The following is a 21,387-nucleotide window of genomic DNA, read 5'->3' on the forward strand; positions in this document are numbered from 1 at the left end:
GTCCTGGCTCTCAAGTAATTAAATTCTACTATATGCAAACTGTTGTTTTTTATTAATACCTAACACGTTGCCTTTACTCATTTTCCCAATGAATACAACATGCTCAATTCCACCTCTGTGACTAACTTATATTTCTTTTAACTGTAATGCCATTCCTACAACTCTATCCCAATCCTGTCCAATATTAAGATTAGCTTCCAATTTAGAGCTTTAGCACCTCTAAAAATTGTCATATACTTTTATATATTCCATCATTCCTAACACAACTTTATGACAATAATAACTTTAGATGTATTAGTTAATTGATTATAACAATTTCAAAGAATAGAAGATGGACTACTAAATACTTAGTAACCACTGAAGTCTAAATTCAAAATGCTTAAGTCACAAATCACAAAACCAGTCAACCCTGTAACTTTAGGAACAGGATAATGAAATCTTAGAATTTTAAGCAAAATTATTTATCCATGTAAATATCATCAATTTTAAAATAGCTTATGTCCTGCTTTCTTTCCATATCCTCAAACAGATAAAAGAGGGACATACATATAGATATATAGAAATTAACATGTATAATTATATTTACTTGTAAAATATAATCACATGTATGTTCCTATATATTCCAGGATTAAGAAGCAAAATTTACTTATTTACAAATCTCAATTTGAAACAAAAAATAAAATGTACAGGTAAACTGTGAACATAATTGAGAAATATATAATATAATATTTGTCTCATTACAATTTTAGCAATTAACTAATTTCTACAGTTAAATCGAGGAATTTTTTGAAGTTTGGGTAGCTTTTAGTAATTACCTTTTGTGTACTTTGTATTTTTTTCAATTCCAATCCATTAAATTGTTTTTCTGAATTATAACTGCTTGAACCCACAGGATTATCATAATCTAATATATTCTGTGAAGGTATCTCTACATCTTTTCCATTATCATCAATTTTGTCCATTTCTAAAGGAGTTATTTTCGGCTAGAGTCAATAAGACAAAACAAAACAAATACATTAGAGGCTAGGGATTATTATTTGGTAGTTTAAAATGTTTTTAAACAAATTTTATCATTCAGCTGCAAATGACAGGAAAATATTTTACAACATGAAAACAATAACAGATGTTTTATCTTGTTTATGTTTATAAATACTGTATTTATGAGCATTTCTCAAAATTTTATTTTTAAATAAATTTCCCAACAGTATTTTCAAATTAAAGAATATAATTTCAAAGTCCATTACTTTTACCAGTTCTCAAAGTGTGTTCCACAAATCCCTGGGGATTCTTGAGACTCTTTCATGGAGTCTGTGATGTCAAAATTAATTTCATAATAATACTGACTTTAATTTACATATAACCTACATAAACAAAATTTCTTTGGGATTCTCAATAATTTCTAGCATAAAGAGTATTGAGAACAAAAAACCTGAAAAATGCTGGTTAGATCAATTAATCCTTAAACTGCTTTATTGGAGATTAATCATGTCAATGATAAGGCTCTCGTGTTCATTTTACTTTTTTTAAAAAATTAGTAGGATTCTATAATAATTGATATTATTTCAAAATAACTAAAATCAAAGAGTATTAGAGCTAAAGGAGATCTGTGGGGAATCTGGCCAAGCCCCATGCCTTCAGGCAATAAAGTGTAAGGTGGTTATTTTCTTAAAGATATCCGTTAATATCTATATCTAAACAAACTCCTTTTTTAACTGAACTAATTTTATTCTTGTTTGGAATCCCATGTTCATTGAGAACAGGGAATTGCATACATGTAGAAAGACTTCATCTAATTGAATATAATAAAGCTGTTATTTCTTTATCTTAATCGGGTAATTTTTATTTCAAAATCTTTTACTTTTTCTCCCAGAGCTAGATTTTTTAGCCCTTAAATCATCTTTGTTGTTTTTATTAATATACTTTAATTTCTCATATAGTATCTAAAAGTACAGGAAACACCAAGAGTACTTTTTGCCTGTACAAAACATTGTAGAATTAGCAAAATGTCAATTCTGCACAAATTTTACTCTGCTCGAGCTATGCTTAGGTGTCAGTAGTTTCATTTTTTTAATAGAAAGGGCAACATTTAGGGAAGTACTTAATAAACTAAGGTCTTGGTCAGACATAAGAAATTGCTAATATAATCTAAAGGCTTTGCTGCTTTTTTTCCGACTTGTCATTCAAGCTATGTTTTAAATTCTTGAATTGCTTACCTACAGCTATTGAGTTCACTTTGGGAAATTTATCATTCCTGAGACTATGGATTGCTTAAGTATATTTATTTCTCTGCTACCAGTATCACTTTTTTCCAGAAAAGAGAAGGAAAGAAGAGGAAAGAAAGAGGAGAGAAAGGAATTGGTGAAGGGGGCGGAGATAAACTGAAGTGGAGAGGACAGGAGGGGAGGATATAATTTGAAATTAAAGATAACTTCCTAAAGAAATGATACAAACTTTCTCCTTTCAGTATTACAAAAACCTTGAGGGTTTTCATTTATTTTACTTTGTTCATTTATTTTCATTAATCTCTACATATTTCAATTTTCTTGTCATTTAAAAAAGTAATCAGAAATAAAGTATTGCAGCCAAAATATTAATATATTTAGTTTTTTTAGAAAATTAAGATATTCTTACCAAAAATGAAGGACCTGAGAGAAGTTTATTTGTACACATCAAGTTTTCATCAATATTCCCAGGTGATTCTATCAAACATTTTCTTTGAATTTTCACACTTTTAGAGTAGAAACTTTTGCCTGAGATGCCATGCACACAATTTAAATATTCTCTTCTTTCAGATGTTGAATTTGGTGAAAAGGGGGATGATGACTTTATTGAAGGAATATCATCTTGAGGAAATTCACTTTCAATTATTTTCTCTGAACCTATAATATAGATTTAGTAAACACTAGAATTATCAAATTAAATCACTGCTTTTTAAATTTAAAAAATAGCTAAAACACATGTAAAAAATCAACACTTCATTTAAATGGAATTGTTAAATTGAATCCTTTAATTTAAATAATTAGATTTAATTTCAATTAAGGTCAGAATGCTTTATAGTTCTTGAAAAACTATCAGTGACTACAATTCTTAAAATTAAAATGTATTAAGAAATTTCAAAAAAATTTTAAAAAGATTTTCCATATAAATTATATCATAAGATTCAGTCAAGCCATTATGGTCAATCTACTGACATTATATCAAAATAGTTGGGTAATAAAAGGAGAAAACTAAGGATCAGAAAAGTTAAGAAAATAGTCAAATTCCAGAAATAAGCTAAGATAAACTGGCAAAATAATTACCACTCAGTTCTCAGTTTCAATTAGTATACATGCATACAAAAATAGATAAATATTTATGTATGTGATGTAATTTCAACAAGCTTTATGTCTATAAGTATGTTTGATAATGATAAGGCAGATGTAGGATAAAGGTCTAGATATACAAGTAACAGAATAAGTTAAAGGTATTAACTTTAAATCTCTAATACTTACTGTGTAATTAATCAATTTTAATTAATTAAAAATAATCTTTAGAACTAAGTAGAATTAATCTTGGATATATTATTCTTGTTGGTTTTGCTCTCATAAACATTGTTTCCTCATTAGATATTAAACATGTGAGCTCTCAATCTCCAAAGAACATGGTTTATCTATATTAAATGATTTTTGCATAAAAGCAAGGCTCTTTGTTTTTCTGCACAAAGATATCAAATTCATTCAAGTGTTGTATATATTCTACTTCACTGTGCTGACTTAACTGAAGACAAAGCAAAAATAAGAATTTCTTACACCTATTACAAAATGTTTTCACATTTTCTCTGTTAATAAGACAGCTATAGTGAACTGAGCATTGACCTTAAAATATGAGTTTGAATCCCACCTCAGTTAGTAGACATGAGACATGGAAAATCTCAATCTCTCTCAGATCCTCATCTGTAAAATACTATCTATCATGGAGTTATTGCTAATCTTTTTTCACAGTCTATTCAATTATTGAATGCCTTTTCTATGCAGAGATTCAACATTAGACATCAGATAAAGCAAATGATTTAAAGAAAATATAGATTTTACAGTTTAGCACTTATATATTTATAAGTTATAACAGCAATTCAGCAAACAGGTAAAAAGTTTTAATCTAGTTAAAAAAATACTTAAAAATAAACAGGAGAGGGAGTCTTTGACCTATAATCCTATCTCCACTTCTTATGTGCAGAGATCTTTTAGTTCTAATAGTAAATCATACCTATAAAATTAAATTGTTTCTTTGACATTTCAATTCTAATAATAATATTAATAATGCTAGCATTTATATAGTATTTATTTATATAGCACTCACTTTGTGCTAGGCACTTTATAAATATTATCTTATTTAATTCTCATAACAACCCAGGAAGTAGGTGCTGTTATTGTTAGGAAAACAAGATGACTGAAGTTAAGTGATTTGCGCCAAGTCACATAGGTAGTAAGGGTTTGAGGTCATATCTGAACTTGGGTCTTCCACATTCTGGAACCAGAACCTATTCATCGTGCCACTTAGCTGCTTGGGAGCTTTAGAGTATTAAACAGGGAACCATGTTTCCCAGTTAAAATATCTTCCATTATGAAAGTCAACAACATTTAAAGAATGTAGTTTTAATCTTAAGGAATATTTATTCCTTATTTCTAAAATTAAGACAAATCCATTAAAAATATTGGGAGATAGCACCAATATATCATTATTTTCCTCTGATTTAAAATTCTCACCCTTAGAGTTGTAGATAGTTTGGCATTGTCCACAGAAGGACAAAATTAGAATATGTTGTGTGTGTGTGTGTGTGTGTGTGTGTGTGTGTGTGTAAATGTAACTGAAATTTAGTTTAACCTCCTTTTTCATGGTAGAACTTTTTTTTTTCCTTGGATTTGTCCATTGGGTTGAAAGCAAGGAAATGGCCTCTAGTTTAAGTTTCAGTGAAGATGAAAGATGGCAATAGATGGGTTCTATACCTTAGGCCAATAATAGAGAAGTAAGAAAGCTTTATCTTACCCTTAATGGAGCACCGATACTGGTTTTTGCTTAAGGAAAATTATTTTTCTATACCCACAAATCATGAAGAAAATTTCAAAATTATGTCAGTTACACTTTGGTTTCGTATCACCACAAAGGAGATGGAGGAAGAAATGTACTTTGCATTATATATTCTGCTGTGGCCAAACAGAAGGCAATATCCTTGTTACATTTGCACATCACTTTTTGGCAATTGTTCTGGTTATTAACACATTCCACCACCTGGTCTATGCTTTCCCAATTACAGTATTCCATCTTGGGGTCACAATCCATCTCCTCAACTTTGATGTAATATTTTTGGTAACAGTCAGTTTGGTTCTGGGATCAGTTACTTCAATGCCATAGTAGCAGCTATAACTCATATAAGCCAATGCTGAGCAGCTTGTAGCACAGTTGACAGCTCCTGTCAGTTCCAAGAATCCCTTCCTGATGCACATGGGATTTCCCTGAAACAGCTGTGAAGAGCAGTAGTAACAGCTGGGGGACAGAATCTAATCGAGGTTGCAGTGTAAGTGTTGCTCTGAACTTTGTTAATCTAAAAACACTAAATAAATGTTAGCTATTATAATTGCCATATCATATATAATTACTATGTCATTTTAATTCTGTAGTTTAAGACTCAAGGTGGGTTTGAGTAGACTATTACTGTATGCTAACAATAAGAATTTGCATTTGAGAAGCAGAGTTTAAAGATATTATCAAAATCATACAACAGGAAAAGGAGGTAAGTCAGAAATACAAGAAGAGGTAAGTCAGAAATACAAGAAGTAATATTAAGAAAATTAAATGAAAGACTTCCAAATTTGGGTATATCCTCTAAGGAGGATTTTTTTTTTAGCAAGGCAAATGGGGTTAAGTGGCTTGCCCAAGGCCACACAGCTAGGTAATTATTAAGTGTCTGAGACCAGATCTGAACCCAAGTAATCCTGACTCCAAGGCCGGTGCTTTATCCACTACGCCACCTAGCTGCCCCATCTAAGGAGGATTTATAGAAAGGCATGGATAAGAATTAGACAAAGTATGGAATTAGGACACTCAGCAGTGATAAGAGTACTCACTCTAATGAGGTCCTTCTAAATTTCTTAATTAAAATTCTTTACTAATACCCAAGTAAAACACTATACTTAATAAAAATTAATCCTAATATGACACTAAAATACAAAAATGATTTTCTCACATATAACAAATAAACCTTTCAAGCCATTTTTTCAATAGCATAACTATAGTCACAGAAGAAAATCAGTGATAATGTGATTCAAAAATTTTACAAAAAAAGAAAATAAAAATGATACTGACATCTCATTATTTCTATAGATGCTGGGCTTCCAGATAAGGGAATTAGAGATGAGTCCACTCTTTTTCCTCTTAAACCATCTTTTGTATTAGATGATATTCTCCCATCTTTTAATATTTCCTCTTGATCTTCAGTAGAAATAGCATTTTGATTTTTTTTCAATTGCTTTGTGGTTTTACTTTTGTTGTGTGTATTCATAACCTGAAAAAACAAAACCAGTAAATTTAATTTTGAAATGCTATACTGATATGAATATGTAGTTGAAGCTAAAATGAACAGAATATGCTTAATCTTATTTTAAAAAATCAATTATTTTAATGATCAAATTATAAGCTATGTCATACTGTAAGACATCATAATGAAATATATTCTAGATTTGGTTTCCATTCCTTAATGGTTTTCTGTATTAGAACAGATCAAATGTATCACCCTAATTTTTCAATTTTCCTTCAAAACAGCAATACTATTTAAATATATGGAACCTCAAACAAAGGTTAAGATAGAAATTTCTTCTTTTGAAATAGTGGTCCCAAACTTTTTTCACTAAAGGCAATTCTGGATCTATTTTTATTTTTCTAGGTCTCACACTCTTTACTCATATAAATAAGATCAGTAAACCTACTCATGTATGTAATAGATTCTGAAAAATATTAATATGAAAATCTTATCTGCCAATCAACTAAGGAATCAAATTATTTGTTTGTTTATATTTTAAAATATGAAACGGGAGCAGCTGGGTGGCGCAGTGGATAGAGCACCGGCCCTGGAGTCAGGAATACCTGAGTGCAGATCTGGCCTTAGGCACTTAACAATTCTAGCTGGGTGGCCTTGGGCAAGCCACTTAACCCCATTGCCTTGCCAAAAAAAAAAAAAAAAACCAAATCCTAAAAAAAATTAAAAAGTAAACTATGAAACATAAAGAATAAAATATACTCATCTTTCAATAGATTTCTGATCTTATTGATGTTTGTCTTCTCTTCAATTAAAAAATTCTCAACAATTCAAAAGAATGAAAAACTTTTCAAAAACTTGAATATTTTCAAAATCACTGACTATAAAAAAGTCATTCTATTCAAAATAATTTAAACTGACCTATCATCACTTCAGAGTTAATCTGAAAGAAGTATGAATTGAGGAAATTTAAAGATGCCTTTTTTTCTAGCAGTAAGGAATAGGTTCTTGAACCAGGATTTCAATGGTGAAGATAACAGGTCTAGAAACTCCCTATACTCAAAAATCCCAATACTTTCTTTTAAACTATTATTATTAGAGAATGGTCTATAGAATCTACAGATTAAATTATTTGCACTTTTAATAGGTTGTCAGAGGCAGCACTAGAACTGAGGTCTTATCTTTAAGGTCAGCTCTCTTATTCAGTATTATCCCTGCTAACAATTCTATACAGAATTATTAGTGACCATACACATAAGTGATTCCTTTTTCAAATAAAATTCTTTTCTTCTTGATAGGTTTTATATGTTGTTTACAAAATAGCCCAAGCTCTCCTATTTCAAAGTTGTCAAAATTTGGACATAGAATACCAAATTACATTTAATCAATAAATGATATACATATTTTACTGTTTTTTCAGGTGGTTTAATAATTCTATATTCATGTGACTAAATGAAAGAAAAAAACTTCAGCATGGTCCTAAATCCTATGCATTCTCCTTCTGTATCCACAATAACAGCAATAGGGAAGCCAATATTAGCTATTAATATTCTAATATATATATATATGCGCATTCAAATATATCTTAAGTGTTTATTAAATAATGGTTGGTCAAGTTATCACTTTCATATATTAAAAAAGAAAGAAAAAACCCCTTATGATAAATACCTGAAGGAAATTTTTGTTTTGCTTAAGTATAGAGCTATATATTGAGGGTCTAATTTTTTCTAATTGTTAATTTTCTTTGCTCAAGTTTGAGAGATTAGAGGGTGGAGCATATTAAATTAAAATATAAAAAACATAATGACATTAGAATTCTAAATGGAAAAGTAGGAATGAGTTTTATTCAAATTTCCACAGCTTACTAATGAACGCTGGGAATAGACAACAATGGATCTGAATGTAGGAGTGAAGGCCTTGCTTTGATTTTTTTTTTAACAAATATTATTCTGTTGAAACCACTGAATAACAGAAAATTAATTTAATGATTTTTTTCAAAAATGAATAAAGAGATCCAGAACTTTTCATGCTACTTGGATTGAGAATGTAAAGGAAAAAAAGGTAGAGACATAAACTAAAGCCTCAGAGTATTAAGTCCTAGAGAGCATAAACTTATAGTTTACTTGGCAAAGGGTCAAAGGCTCTGTTTTATTTTAAAGATTTAAAACAAAGCAATTTTCCAAAATCATTCAGTGTGGGCTAAATAAAAGTTACTACTTACTTGAAGACTATGTAATTTCAAAGGTGTGATTATAAGGCAGACCACAAATCCCCTCTATAGTTTTGATAGTCTTTGGCAATTGCTGGGGCTGAAAAATTTATTATCCTATGTTCAATTTTGCGATGTGTTTCTCTGAATTGAGATTGATATGTCCTTAGATAATAGGCATGAAACCCATCTTCAAACCTTTACAGCCTCATAGGAGGGAACTTCCTGAGCTTACACACCACTAGAAGAATCTTTAAAACCCAAGTCCACCACTACAACACATAAGGAAGGGAATGTCTTGCAAAAACTTGTATGTGGTTAACGAGGTTGCATATTTTAATTAAGATGTAATTCTTTTATTAAAAGTATCTTGGAGAAGGAAATAAAGACCCATGTGAATTTCAAGTAATTTTAGAAAGAAGCCCCTTCCTAAAATAGTCTATTTTTACATACGATGCTCATTCTCAATGACTTGTTAAAATCTAAAAAGATAGTCTATCTTTTCTTTCTCTATATATTTCCTTCTAGGATCACTGTGAAATCCTACCCCAAACCCTTATCAAGAGACTTTCTTGATCATATTATCTCTGGTTTAAATTTCTTTTGAAAATTGTATAGTATTAATGATTTATTTCACACATAGCCAAGCTGGTTACACAGTTAAGAATTTTTTTGATCACAGCAATTCTTAAAGACTATCTCCTAAAATTGTAAAGGGTTGCAATCTGGGGGAAGTAGTATCCATACACCTATTTAATCATCATGGGCCCTTTAAGGACTAATTATAGACTATATATCTCTAGAATAGATATAGCATATATATTGTATTTGTATATACACACTAAATAGATAGACAGGTAGGTAGGTAGATAGATAATAGATAAGACTATCTAGCAATATGCCCTAGGTGTTTCATTTGTATTAGTCTCCCTATCTAATTGTTTCTAAAGGTAAGAATTATTAAAGAATTGAAAGCCATATAGACTCTATAATAAACAAATCATTAGTTATACTTATCTAGTGCATAAAGCATCCACTTTTAAATATAATGAATGACAGATAATTTATAAATTATTGTAATAAAGGTTACTTTTGACAAATTGTTAGAGTTATTTTATTAAAGTGTTCTCTGAAGGGCATGGTTTTAATAAAATAGACTCAATTGTTTTTAAACATTTGTAAAAATATATGATTTTAATTGAAACTATTTACCTGAAGTAGTAATTTCTCTTTACTGAGAGCACTTGGTGAAGATTCTTGTTCACTTTCAGATTCTGAATTTGAGAAATCTTTATAATTTTTTTTAATTAATCCTGCTCTTCGAGGACGTTGGGGTCTTATTTCTTCTGTGATTCTTTCATCTACCTTTTTGGTGGAATCTGTATTATGATTCTGGAATAAAATTAATCAACATTAGTATATTATAATTTGAGCTAAACCTAAGTTCTACATTTTTTATGTTTCTAAATTTTCTACATGTTAGAAAAATGAGCACTTTAACAAGTGTATATTTATAAAGCTATATAATTGTGCTAACAACTGTAAACAAAATATATACTTGTACGTGCATCTATAAAGTCTTGCTAAAATGCTAATTTTAAAAATTTCTGATCTTGAACCATTTCCAAGTCTTTTCTTACTATAGTCAATAAACAATGATAAGTCTATTTCAAGTAACTGTATCTTTTAATACTCTTAAAAGTTTTAAATAATAACTAAAGGTTATATAAACAAAATTCAATAGCTTATTAGAGAAGTAGAGAAAATAAAAGGCATTAAATACTTGATATTAAATCTCAAATAATAGCTTAAATACTAAAGTTCATATTGTGTCTAAATAGCAAAACAGATAACTAAAGAGGTGATCAGAATAAACAAAAGAGAAGGAATAACTAGAGCTATGCAATTGGAAAGGATAATGTGATGAAGAGTACAGATTAGTCATATATATATTTTTGGTCACTAAAGTTTATAATGTATTAGTACAAAATTTTACCTTCTTAGATTTTGCTAGTTTCACTTCTACTGATGGACCTGAAAGAGGAAAATTTTCTGTAACTAAAATTTAAAAGTGGGTAAAAATCAATATCAAAGGTGCCAATCACTTAATATTTTAATGAGTCAAAAGTCATCTAGATTTTATTAACTATAAATTCAGATAACAAGAACACATCTTGATATTTAGAAATTCTGTTTCAAGTTTTCAAATTAAAATGTTAAAAATGGCTATAGGCAAGTTTTTGAAAAAGTTTTAAAATATTAATAATATATACTTAGGGGATTGGCATAGTATAAGTACCCTTGAATTTGAAGTTTACTCTCTGAATCCTTAAAAGTTCTACTACGATGTATTCATCTTAATATAGATGTGACTGGATTCTTGAAAACTACGCCAACAAAACATAAGCACTGAGGGGATTCCAAATATGTACCTTCTATTTGCCATTGGAGCATCACCCTACTAAGATCAAAGTAAATAATCATAAATACATTAATTTTTTTCAATGACACCACATCATAAATACTTTATCCTAAGGTATGAAGAAAGAATTCCCCAAACTAACGATTCACAACTATTTGGTTCTTTAATGTTTAAAAAGCATTTTCCACAATAAACAATCTTGTTAAAATGTTTTAAAGAATTTGAATTAATATTATGCATGTAATATTTGATTCAAGGTGCTAAAGATCTGAAATTAGAGATCCCTGAAAGTAAGAAATTTCATGGTATAGAGCCCTTAGGGTTAAGTCAGGAAGACTTGAGTTCAAATGCAGCATCAGACACAGTAGCTAGGCAAGTCCCTTTTTGTTTGTTTGGGTTTTTTGTTTTTATTTACAAGGCAATGGGGTTAAGTGACTTGCCCAAGGTCACACAGCTAGGTAATTATTAAGTATCTGAAGCCGGATTTTAACTCAGGTCCTCTTGAATCCAGGGTCAGTGTTCTATCCATTGCACCATCTAGCCACCCCTCTAGGCAAGTCACTTCTGTATTTGCCTCAGTTTCCTCTTCAAACAAATAGGAATGATAATAGAATCTATTTTACAAAGTTGCAAATCTCAAATGAGATAACTGTAAAGTTCTTAGCATAGTATCTGAAACATAGTGCTATGAATATTAGCTATTATTAATGATATTCAGAAAATAGTGGCACCTCTCTGAACTCATTTACAAAGTCAAAAGTTAGTATGTTTTCTGAATATTAGAATATCAGTTGTATATAAGCAAGTAAATGGAACAGAATGCTTCCTAGGGAGAAACATATTACATAGTAAATCAATCTGAAATCCACCACTCATTTTGATGACAGATGATAGACATCAGTTATACAAATGAATAGGAGAAAGTGAAACTGGGAATACCACAGCACTCTCTCAACCAAGGGACATGCATTTGGAAAATCAAATTACACCAAAGACTTTAATGTTAACCATGGAATTAAATGATCATAAATATCTATCAAAATGTCTTTTCATATACTTTGTTCTCAAAGGAGTCTTTTATCCTAAAGCAGGAGTTCTTACATTTTATTGTGTCATGGACCCTCCCGCCTTTTGCTTTTCAGAAAGTTTTTTAAATTAATAAAGGAAATGGTTCAGTTAGAGATTAGAAAAAAATAAAGATGAAATTTTTTCCCCATTCATGTTCATAGGCCCCTTGATAAAAACAATTCAGAAACAAAATCTCTTCTCTTTTCTAAAAAGTATAAGACTTGTGTTTTAACTCTAATTCTGTACATGTTCTCATAGCCTATTTCTGCACTAGTACACACTTGAAAAGAGAATTATAAATGACAGCATTTAAGTAAGTGGTGGGGTAGAAGGGAATGAATCTTCCAATATAATACCTATCATCCTTCAAATAACTTCCCAGAGGCAAATTATAATATAGAATTAGGTAAGTGATATTGGGAATTTAAATCCTGAGCTGAGTGAGATTGCAAAGAATCTGAAAAAAAATATAAAAGAAAGAAAATATGATAACTCCTGTACTAAGTCATTTAAGTCTTATTGTAGTTTTAAGTTTTAATAGGCAGCTAGATGGTGCAGTAGATAGAGTACCAGCCCTGAAGTCAGGTATATCTTAGTTTAAATTTGGCCTCAGACACTTAATTATCCAGCTATGTGATCTTGGGCAACTCACTTAACCCTGTTATCTTACAAAACAAAACAAAACAAAAAAATTCAATTAAAAAAACCCCAACCAAAAGTTCCTGGTGAGAAAACTTCTGTAACACAGATAAGCAACTGTTCTATAACTCATATATTTAAAAGTTGCTTAGAGGCACTAAGAAGCTAAGTGACTTACCAGAATCAAAAAACAAGTGTGTATCTAAGCCTGGACTTGACCTGGGTAGTTCAGACTCTGTCTCTAGACCCTAACTCTATATACTATAGGACATTGTCTCTCATAATAAGCCATAGCATAAAAATAAAATAAAACAAAAATCTGGAAAATATACATTTCTCAAATATGTTCAATAAAATAAGTTTTGGATGATAATAGATAATGAAAAAATAACATTTGCTCAAATAAATAATTTCTTACTTGATTTCATATTTTTAGGTTTCTTTGCTTTTTTATTTCTGCTATAATCTACCAGTTGAGGTTTGGTTTTTTTGTTTGATTCTTTTAGCCAGCTAATATCAGTCTTGCTGTCATCACCTCTATGATCTGTGTCTGTGTCACTAAAGAGGTGCTTCTTCTTGTGATTTACTCCAGTCTAAAAAAAAGGAATGTTTATAATAATTATTTTGTATGAATATTAAGAAGTATTAATTGAATATAGTATAGATCAATGAGCAGAACAAAATTTGGAAATGTACACTGGCAAAATCTTTCTCACAGTTCAGTAAAGCACAGAAGAATTTTATTATTACCAAGTTTGAATGTGTACCTAATTGATCTCTGCCTGATCTTTTATTTCTATTAAAACCCAGATTCCATTTATTTTTCTCTCTCTAAGATATTTAACTACATATGATGATGGAAAAACTATATTGATAATTAGGTTAAATTCTTTTAATTCATAACAAATTTCACTTAGAGGACTTTGTAAAAGTCCTGGGTCCAAAATTTGATACAATAGCAAAATGTCAGAGATAAATAAGGACTTCTGTAGAACTTGCCCATAAATATGGAACTCATTTTTACATCTGAGTTCCATGCTGACTATACTCATCCTGAGTCTTCTTCCTTCTCCTGTTTTATTATTATACTTGGGAATCTTACCAATTCTGTTGAATTTAATTATTATCTTCATGATTCTAAAAATCTACTTATCTGGTTCTCATCTTTCCTGACCACCAGAAATGCATCTCCAAATGCCTATTGGACTTCTCAAATTAAATGTCCTTTAGATAATCTTAACATGTTCAAAACTGAACTCATTCATTTCTTCCCTAAACCATCCCTCTTCCAAACTTTCCTAATTTTGCTAAGGATAACACCATTCTTCCAGTCATAAAGCTCACCACCTTGGTGGCATCTTTAATTCACTCTCTCATGCCACATATCCAATCTATTGCTAGGTCTATTATTTTTAACTTTTCATCTCTCCTTTTTTGTCCTCTTGACACTGGTGTAGGCATCATGATTTCAGGCCTGGAATATGGTAACAGCTTTCTGGGTGATCTCCTTATCTCAAGTCTCTTTCCTATTCCAGTCCTTCTCTATTCAGTTCCCAAGTTAATCTTCCTTAAAGTACATGTATGACCATATCACTCTGCCTCCTTTTATAAAACTCATATCATTTTATATTTCCTACAGGATCAAATATAAAGTCAACTAGATTTTAAGTCCTTTAATACTTGGCCCTTTCCTACCTAGTCTTCATATATTTACTCTCCAATGCCTGTCCAGTGAGACTGGTCTCCGATACTCCATACATAAGATAATGCATCTCTAAATATTTTCACTTAGAAAACTGCCTGTTCCCTCACCCACAACACTCTCTCCTCTGCCTCCTCATTTACCTAACTTCCCTCATGATTCATCTGAAATTCCACCTTCTGTAACAAACCTTAATGTTGGTGCTTTCACTTTGTCAATTATTTCCAATTTATGCCACACACACACACACACACACACACACACACACACACACACACACACACACATCTGTTCTGCACATATTTGCTTGCATGTTATCTCTCCCAGTTATCTCTACAAATCGAATTGCTTACAAACAGGAAAAGTCAAAAGGATCAGGGCAAAACATGATGTTTATCACTCCTTATTAATAGAAAGTTGTTCATTTGGAACGTAAAAAAAATAACTTTCAAAAGAATTATAAGAATTATGATTAAGAATCTTACTTTTTTATCTTTCTCTTTCAGAGAAGCTTCACTTCCATCATGACTCCTTAAACCTAACCTTAAACAAATGAATGTTAACTTTTAAATATATGTTTATAATACAGAAGAAATAAAGAATAAAAGGAATCCAAAAATATGTCCCTTCTGAATTAGTTATATGATCACAAGTAGATCACTTAAAACTTCAACTCAAACTGTAAAATGAAAGTACTGGACCATTTGATGATTCAGTTTCTGCATTTGACTGTCATAAAAAAATAATCAATTAAATGAGTCATTTTCAAAGCAGCATATCTGTTTTCATTTATTATAAATTATAAGAATAATAATGCAGAATGAGACATTTAGGGAAATATAGTAATTGATTACATTTAATCAAAACACTTACAACTTTTTTGAGTTAGCTATGGAAGCTTCTTTGATAGTAGTATTAGATTCCTCAGTCTGTAGTATGAAAAAGAAATAAACTAAATAGTTTATTTTAAACTAAATATAAGAAACATTTAAATCTATACAGAACCAACCAATTAGTCATTTAGTTAAAAAGATCATGATAAAATCATTTATGAAAGTTTAATTACTATTATATATATTATATATTATATACACAAACAAATATAAAGTTATTTCACTTTCAAGAACAGAATTATTCCAACTTTAAAATGAATCTAATAAAATTAAAGAATGAAATAAGGAATTTAGGATTATAAATTATCTCTTCTAATGAACCCTTATACAAAAATGAAATTATATAGAAAAACATCTTAGTAATGTATAAAAATGTTGTATATGCTAGTTTTATTATGCAAATGAGATAATTATATTGATTACATTATTTCCTTATAGCTGTATCTAAAGCCTGGGCCTCTATTATGAAATTCTGGTCCATACTTCAAATAAACAAGAGGAAACCTTCACCCTATACCCTAACTAAATATCAAATTCAACATATCAAAAACTGACATTATTATTTTTCTGCTAAAACCTGCCCTGTTTCCTGACTAGTCTAATCTAGTAACACTACTTTAGCATTATCTTAAGACCCTTTTACTCTGTCTCTCTCTCCCATGTCATATCCAATAAGTTACCTAGTCCTGTTGATTCTATGTCTGTAATATTTCTCACATCCACCTATTCTTTCTATTCTTCATAATCTAATCTCAGGATAGATTTAAATTTCCTACTTCCAACACCCTTTCCTCCCCACAATCCAACTTTCATATTATATGCAGATAGATGAACCTTCTTCTAATACATATTATGTCTGGTTACTATTTAGTGGATCCTTATTAATTATAATATATCTCCATTCAAGATCTTCCACAATCTGATTTTACCCTACTTTTCCAACCATATCTCTCATTTTCCTCTCCATGCAGTGCACTAGGGATAGCTAAATAGCTCAATTGATAGAATGCTGGGTCTTGAGTCAAGAAAACCTGAATTAAGATCCAGTCTCAGATTCTATATAACCTTTGGGCAAGTCACTTAACCTCTGTTTATGAGGTCACAAAGAGTTAGTCACAACTGAATAACAACAAATGCACAAATAGATTCCAAACAAACTGAACTATCACCCATCCCTTGAATTTGATCTATATTTTCCCCACCCCTCCATATGTGGTCAGGCTTTTTTCCTGAGGTTAGAATATCCTTCATTCTATTCCTCAACTTTTGCATCCTCAGCCATCTTTTAAAGACCAAGATAAATACAACATTGTGTAGGGAGTTTTCCATAATCCTCCCCAGTTAATAAAGCACTTTTCCCTCTCAGGTCTCACATATTATTTTGTTTTAAATCTTGTTATTGCACTTAACATGCATCTTTGTGTCTTATACTTTACTTATATCCTACTTTTACATATGAATGAATTGTAAACTGCATAAAAGGGATACTTCTCACCCAAACTTTAAATGTCCATAAGAGATTTTCATTAATATGGATTGAATTGAGGGGGGAAAAAAGGTTAATCAAACTGAATTAATCTTACACCAAGTCTTATGGTTGGGTCATCATGTCCATTCAAGTTAAAATTATAAACATCATTCCTGTTGGAACAAGAATAAAATAGTTGATGCTGAAGTTGTTATATTAGTATAATCACTCTAAGCAGAAAATACAAAATGTTGGGGGAAAAATTACTTACAAAGCACATTCAGAAGTCCTATTAACAGAAGTAGTCCTCTTTAGTTGTCTAGAGTTTTTTTTATTCAAGACTTTTTCCTACATTCAAAAATAGAGTATTTAAAAAATTACTAGATAATAATAATAATAATAATAATAATAATAATAGTGATTACATCATGATTACACACCTTCTCTAATTTGGACCTCTTCTTTAAAAACTAAACTCACATTTCAAATAAGCTACAAAAAATCTCCACTGGATATTGCAGCAAATTTGATATATATATATCGAAAAATTTAGTTTTTTGACTCTCCTCCTAAATTTGGCTCTGCTTTCCAAATTTATTACACTGGTCAGTGGTACAATTCTGTATTTTCTTAGACTATTCTTCCCTCTTTGCTACTTACTATAACTTCTATATGCCAGACACTGAACCAAGTTCTGAAAACATAAAGTAAGGCAAAAGAACCCCTTCCCTCTTGGGGAGCTCATATTCATGAAAAGAACTATGAATTAACAAAACAGAAAAGTGGCAAAGTGAAGGTAATCTTAAAAGACTGAAACAGGGTTCTTAGAGACAACAGATTTTGAACTGATTCTTTAAAGGAACCAAGAAAACCATGGAGATAACCAGTGAAAATTTATGAACTTTGGAGGTGGAGAATGTCTTTTGTGAGGAACAGTAAGGGAGCCAGGATCAGAAAGTACATGGAGATGAGCAAAAGATAAGAAAACTAGAAAGGTAGGAAGTATCAGGTTTTAAAGGGTTTTAAAATTCAGAACATTTCATAATTGATCCTGGAGAAAGTATGAAGTTTATTATGGAGTTTACTGAATGGACAGTGAGGGTTTGAGGAGGGTATTATGGTCAATTTTGCACTCCTTGAAGATCACTTGGCTTGCTGAATAAAGTATGAAAATGTAGTAGGGAAGAGATCTGAAGACTTTTTCATTAGTCAAGGGTGTCTAAGTGTCAGAGGAAAGAAAGGAGTACATGAGAAAGATGTGAAGGTAGAAACAGTATGACCTAGCAATAGATTAGATATGTGGGATGAGAGAGTAAATTAAAGATGATACCAAGATAGTGAACTTTATGACTGGTAGGATGGTGGTATCCTTGGTAATAATAGGGAAGTTTGGAAGAGGGCGGGCTTTGGGAAGAAATAGAATGAGTTCAGTTTTGAACATATTGAGTTTAAGGTGTCTAAAGGATATCTAATTTCAAAGCTCACTAAACATGAAGATACATGTCTGGAGGTCAGAAGAGAGGTTAGAACTGGTAAACTCCTAATCAAAGAACTATATTAGTAAATCTACTATAAACATGGTCTGTTCAAATGAACTTAACCATATATTTTCACTCTTTTGCTTCTAAGAAGCACGTATTTCATAAGAAATGATTCAAAAATGCTCTAAATCATTACTGTTTAGAGAAATGCAAATTAAAGCAATTCTGATACCACTTCATCTATAAGATTGGCCAATATGACAAAAAGGAAAATGATTGATACTGGAGAGGATGCAGAAAACAGGGATATTAATATACTGTTGGTGGAATTGTGAACTGATCCAACCATTCTGAAGAGCAAATAAAACTATATCTGCCCTTTGATCCAGAAATACTACTGTAACCCAAAGAGAACATAAAACAGGGAAAAAGAACTACATGTACAAAAATATTTATAGCACCTCTTTGTAGTGGCAAAGAATTGGAAATTGAGGGAATGTTCATCAATTGAGGAAACGGTTGAACAAATTATGGTATATGAATGTGATTGGACCATTGTGTAAGAAATCATGAATGGGTTGACTTCAGAAAAGCCTGGAAGGGCTTGCATGGATTGATGCTGAGTGAAATGGGCAGAGCCAGGAGAATATTATACACATAAAAAACAATATTGTAAGATGATCAACTATAACGGACTCAACTCCTCTTTGCAGTTTACCGAAGAACAATCCTAACAGATTTGTGATGGAAAGTGCTATTCACAGCAAGAGAAAAAACAGTGGAATCTGAATGCAGAGCAAAGTATATTATATTCACTTTGTAAAACTTCTTTTATGTTTTCTCTTTGTTTCTCATCATTTTTCTCTTTGGGTCTAATTCTTCTTTCACAACATGACAAATATGGAAATATATTGTTCATATACAACCTATATCAGATTACTTGCTGTCACGGGGAGGACGGAGCAAAAGGAATGATAGTAGAAAAAAGTGAAACTCAAAAGCTTACAAGAAAGATGAATGTTGAAAACTATCTTTGCATTTAATTGCAAAAAATAAAATGACATAAAATGGAAAAAAGAAATATGTAGAATCAAATTGATCAATAAAATATGCTTTAAGTTACTAATGAGTTATTTGATTATACTTTTGTGCTAATTAAAATATTACAGCTTATATTTTAATTTACTTAATCTATGCTTTTTGATTGTGTACTGAAAACTTGCCTTTAATTGACTTTTATTCTATGGTCTTTTATAATCAACAATATACTTTCTTTAAAAATAATTTCAGACCAATTTTATTTTATTTTGAGTTCTCCCTCCCTTAACCATTGAAAAGGAAAGAAATACATTTATTTCACTAGATCTTCATAAGGAACATGCAGGGTTGAAGCCAAGTATTATCAAGAACATGGACTCAGAAAAAAGTAAGAGATTTGCCCAAAGAATCAGCATAAATTCAAATATCCTTCCATTGCACTTTGGTTTATTATATAATTCCAAATGAGTAAAAGTTACTTTGTCAGTAACCCCATGTGTATTAAAATTTAAATATAAGAGAAGGAAAACAGTGGGTAAAACTAACATATTTTATAATTCTATTGAAAAGTGAGTTGTAAAAATATCAGTTACTAATGTTACTGGAGAAAAATATGTAGAAATATTTATTCAGTCACAAATAGAAATATATTCAACTAAATCTAAAATAAAGCACAGTTAAATAGAAAATTTAGTAAAAATTAAATTTATGAGATAATTATAGTTTTTAAGCAATCAATAATCTTTGATTTAAAGAATTACAGTGACAGGAATATAAGTTACATACAAGCATGTGTAAACACATACACATGTATGTATATCTGGAACACTGACTTACACTGGTTATTCTTTATTGAATATAACATTATGGTCAACAAACACTCCTTTTTAAAATAAAGGATTGATTCTATTGAATTTCTTTTTCCCATATGATTTTACTCTTCTTTTAGAGTAGAGGGAAAAATTATGCATTTTTTAAATATTAAAATTCTATCAAAGGCATAAAGACTGATACCTTACATTTGTAAGTAGAATACATTGTATTTATACATTTAAAAAAAAGAAAAAAAATTCCTTAAATGTGTAATTCACAAACTTTAGGACAGCAAACAAATTAATCCTAGAACATAATCTCACTATTTTTTATGTATTTGCCTATAACTTTTAAAAATATAATGGACCAATATCTATCCTTATATTTGTTTACCTTTCTAATAAAAATATTATTAATTATATTAAAATAGTGTTATTAAATTAAACCTACCTTGCCAATAAGTAGACCAGGTTTATTTGAATTCTTCCTATTAAAAAAAAAGTTTTTGTCATATTGAAAAAACACTTGAAAATCAGTAAAATGAGAATTTTTTAAAAATTTCTTAAAGATGATGAAATACAACTAACCAAGTCTGTGTCTATATGGAAATACAACAATATTAAAGTATACTTTTTGAGTTTTAGATTTGTGTGGTAAGTTGACCATTGGTGCTTCCAGTCAATCATCATAATCTACTGACAAACTAGATTTCCTTTTAAGTCCAGTCTTAAGATTTCAGTGATTGCATGGGAAGGAGGGTCTCTAAAAACCATATAAAAAAAACTTTTCTGGATAAATAATTTAAAAACCTGAAAGTAAAAGTTATGTTATTTAACTTGATTTAACAAATTATTTTATTAGGTTTCTTCAGTCATTTTTTTGTTTCTGCCTTTTGGTATTTTGTTTTAGCAAGGACCCTGAAGTGGTTTGTCATTTCCTTCTTCAGTTCATTTTACAAATGAAGAAACAAAGACAAATAGGGTTAAGTGGCCTTACTAGTGTTAAATGACCAGATTTGAACTCAAGGAGATGAGTTTTCTGGACTCTAGCCCAGGGTTCTATCCAAGCCCTAGAAGCTCTGTTAGGTGTCTTCCATGTACCAAGAATTACCATACTACATTTTACTGGACCCTTAATTTTACGGTA

General features: G+C 30.3%; 1 protein-coding gene across 5 annotated transcripts in view; it reads right to left on the reverse strand.

The window, feature by feature from the left end:
- Positions 1 to 21,387, reverse strand: part of SYCP2 (synaptonemal complex protein 2) — a 129,869-nt gene that overhangs the window by 12,739 nt on the left and 95,743 nt on the right. For all 5 annotated transcript variants that reach the window (XR_012473513.1, XM_074210381.1, XM_074210378.1 and 2 more), the window contains 11 exons: positions 20,692 to 20,728; positions 17,181 to 17,257; positions 17,025 to 17,082; positions 15,422 to 15,477; positions 15,034 to 15,091; positions 13,265 to 13,439; positions 10,714 to 10,751; positions 9,930 to 10,109; positions 6,340 to 6,538; positions 2,632 to 2,879; positions 816 to 983 (listed from right to left, as the gene is read on the reverse strand). Coding sequence is in view for 4 of the 5 variants with exons in the window: in XM_074210381.1 (XP_074066482.1) it covers positions 816 to 983; positions 2,632 to 2,879; positions 6,340 to 6,538; positions 9,930 to 10,109; positions 10,714 to 10,751; positions 13,265 to 13,439; positions 15,034 to 15,091; positions 15,422 to 15,477; positions 17,025 to 17,082; positions 17,181 to 17,257; positions 20,692 to 20,728 (1,294 nt within the window). In the remaining variant the exon portion in view is untranslated. The remainder of the gene's footprint in view (positions 1 to 815; positions 984 to 2,631; positions 2,880 to 6,339; positions 6,539 to 9,929; positions 10,110 to 10,713; positions 10,752 to 13,264; positions 13,440 to 15,033; positions 15,092 to 15,421; positions 15,478 to 17,024; positions 17,083 to 17,180; positions 17,258 to 20,691; positions 20,729 to 21,387) is intronic.

Source organism: Macrotis lagotis, chromosome 1, assembly GCF_037893015.1.
Source record: "Macrotis lagotis isolate mMagLag1 chromosome 1, bilby.v1.9.chrom.fasta, whole genome shotgun sequence".
In the NCBI taxonomy this organism is placed as follows: Eukaryota; Metazoa; Chordata; class Mammalia; order Peramelemorphia; family Peramelidae; genus Macrotis; species Macrotis lagotis.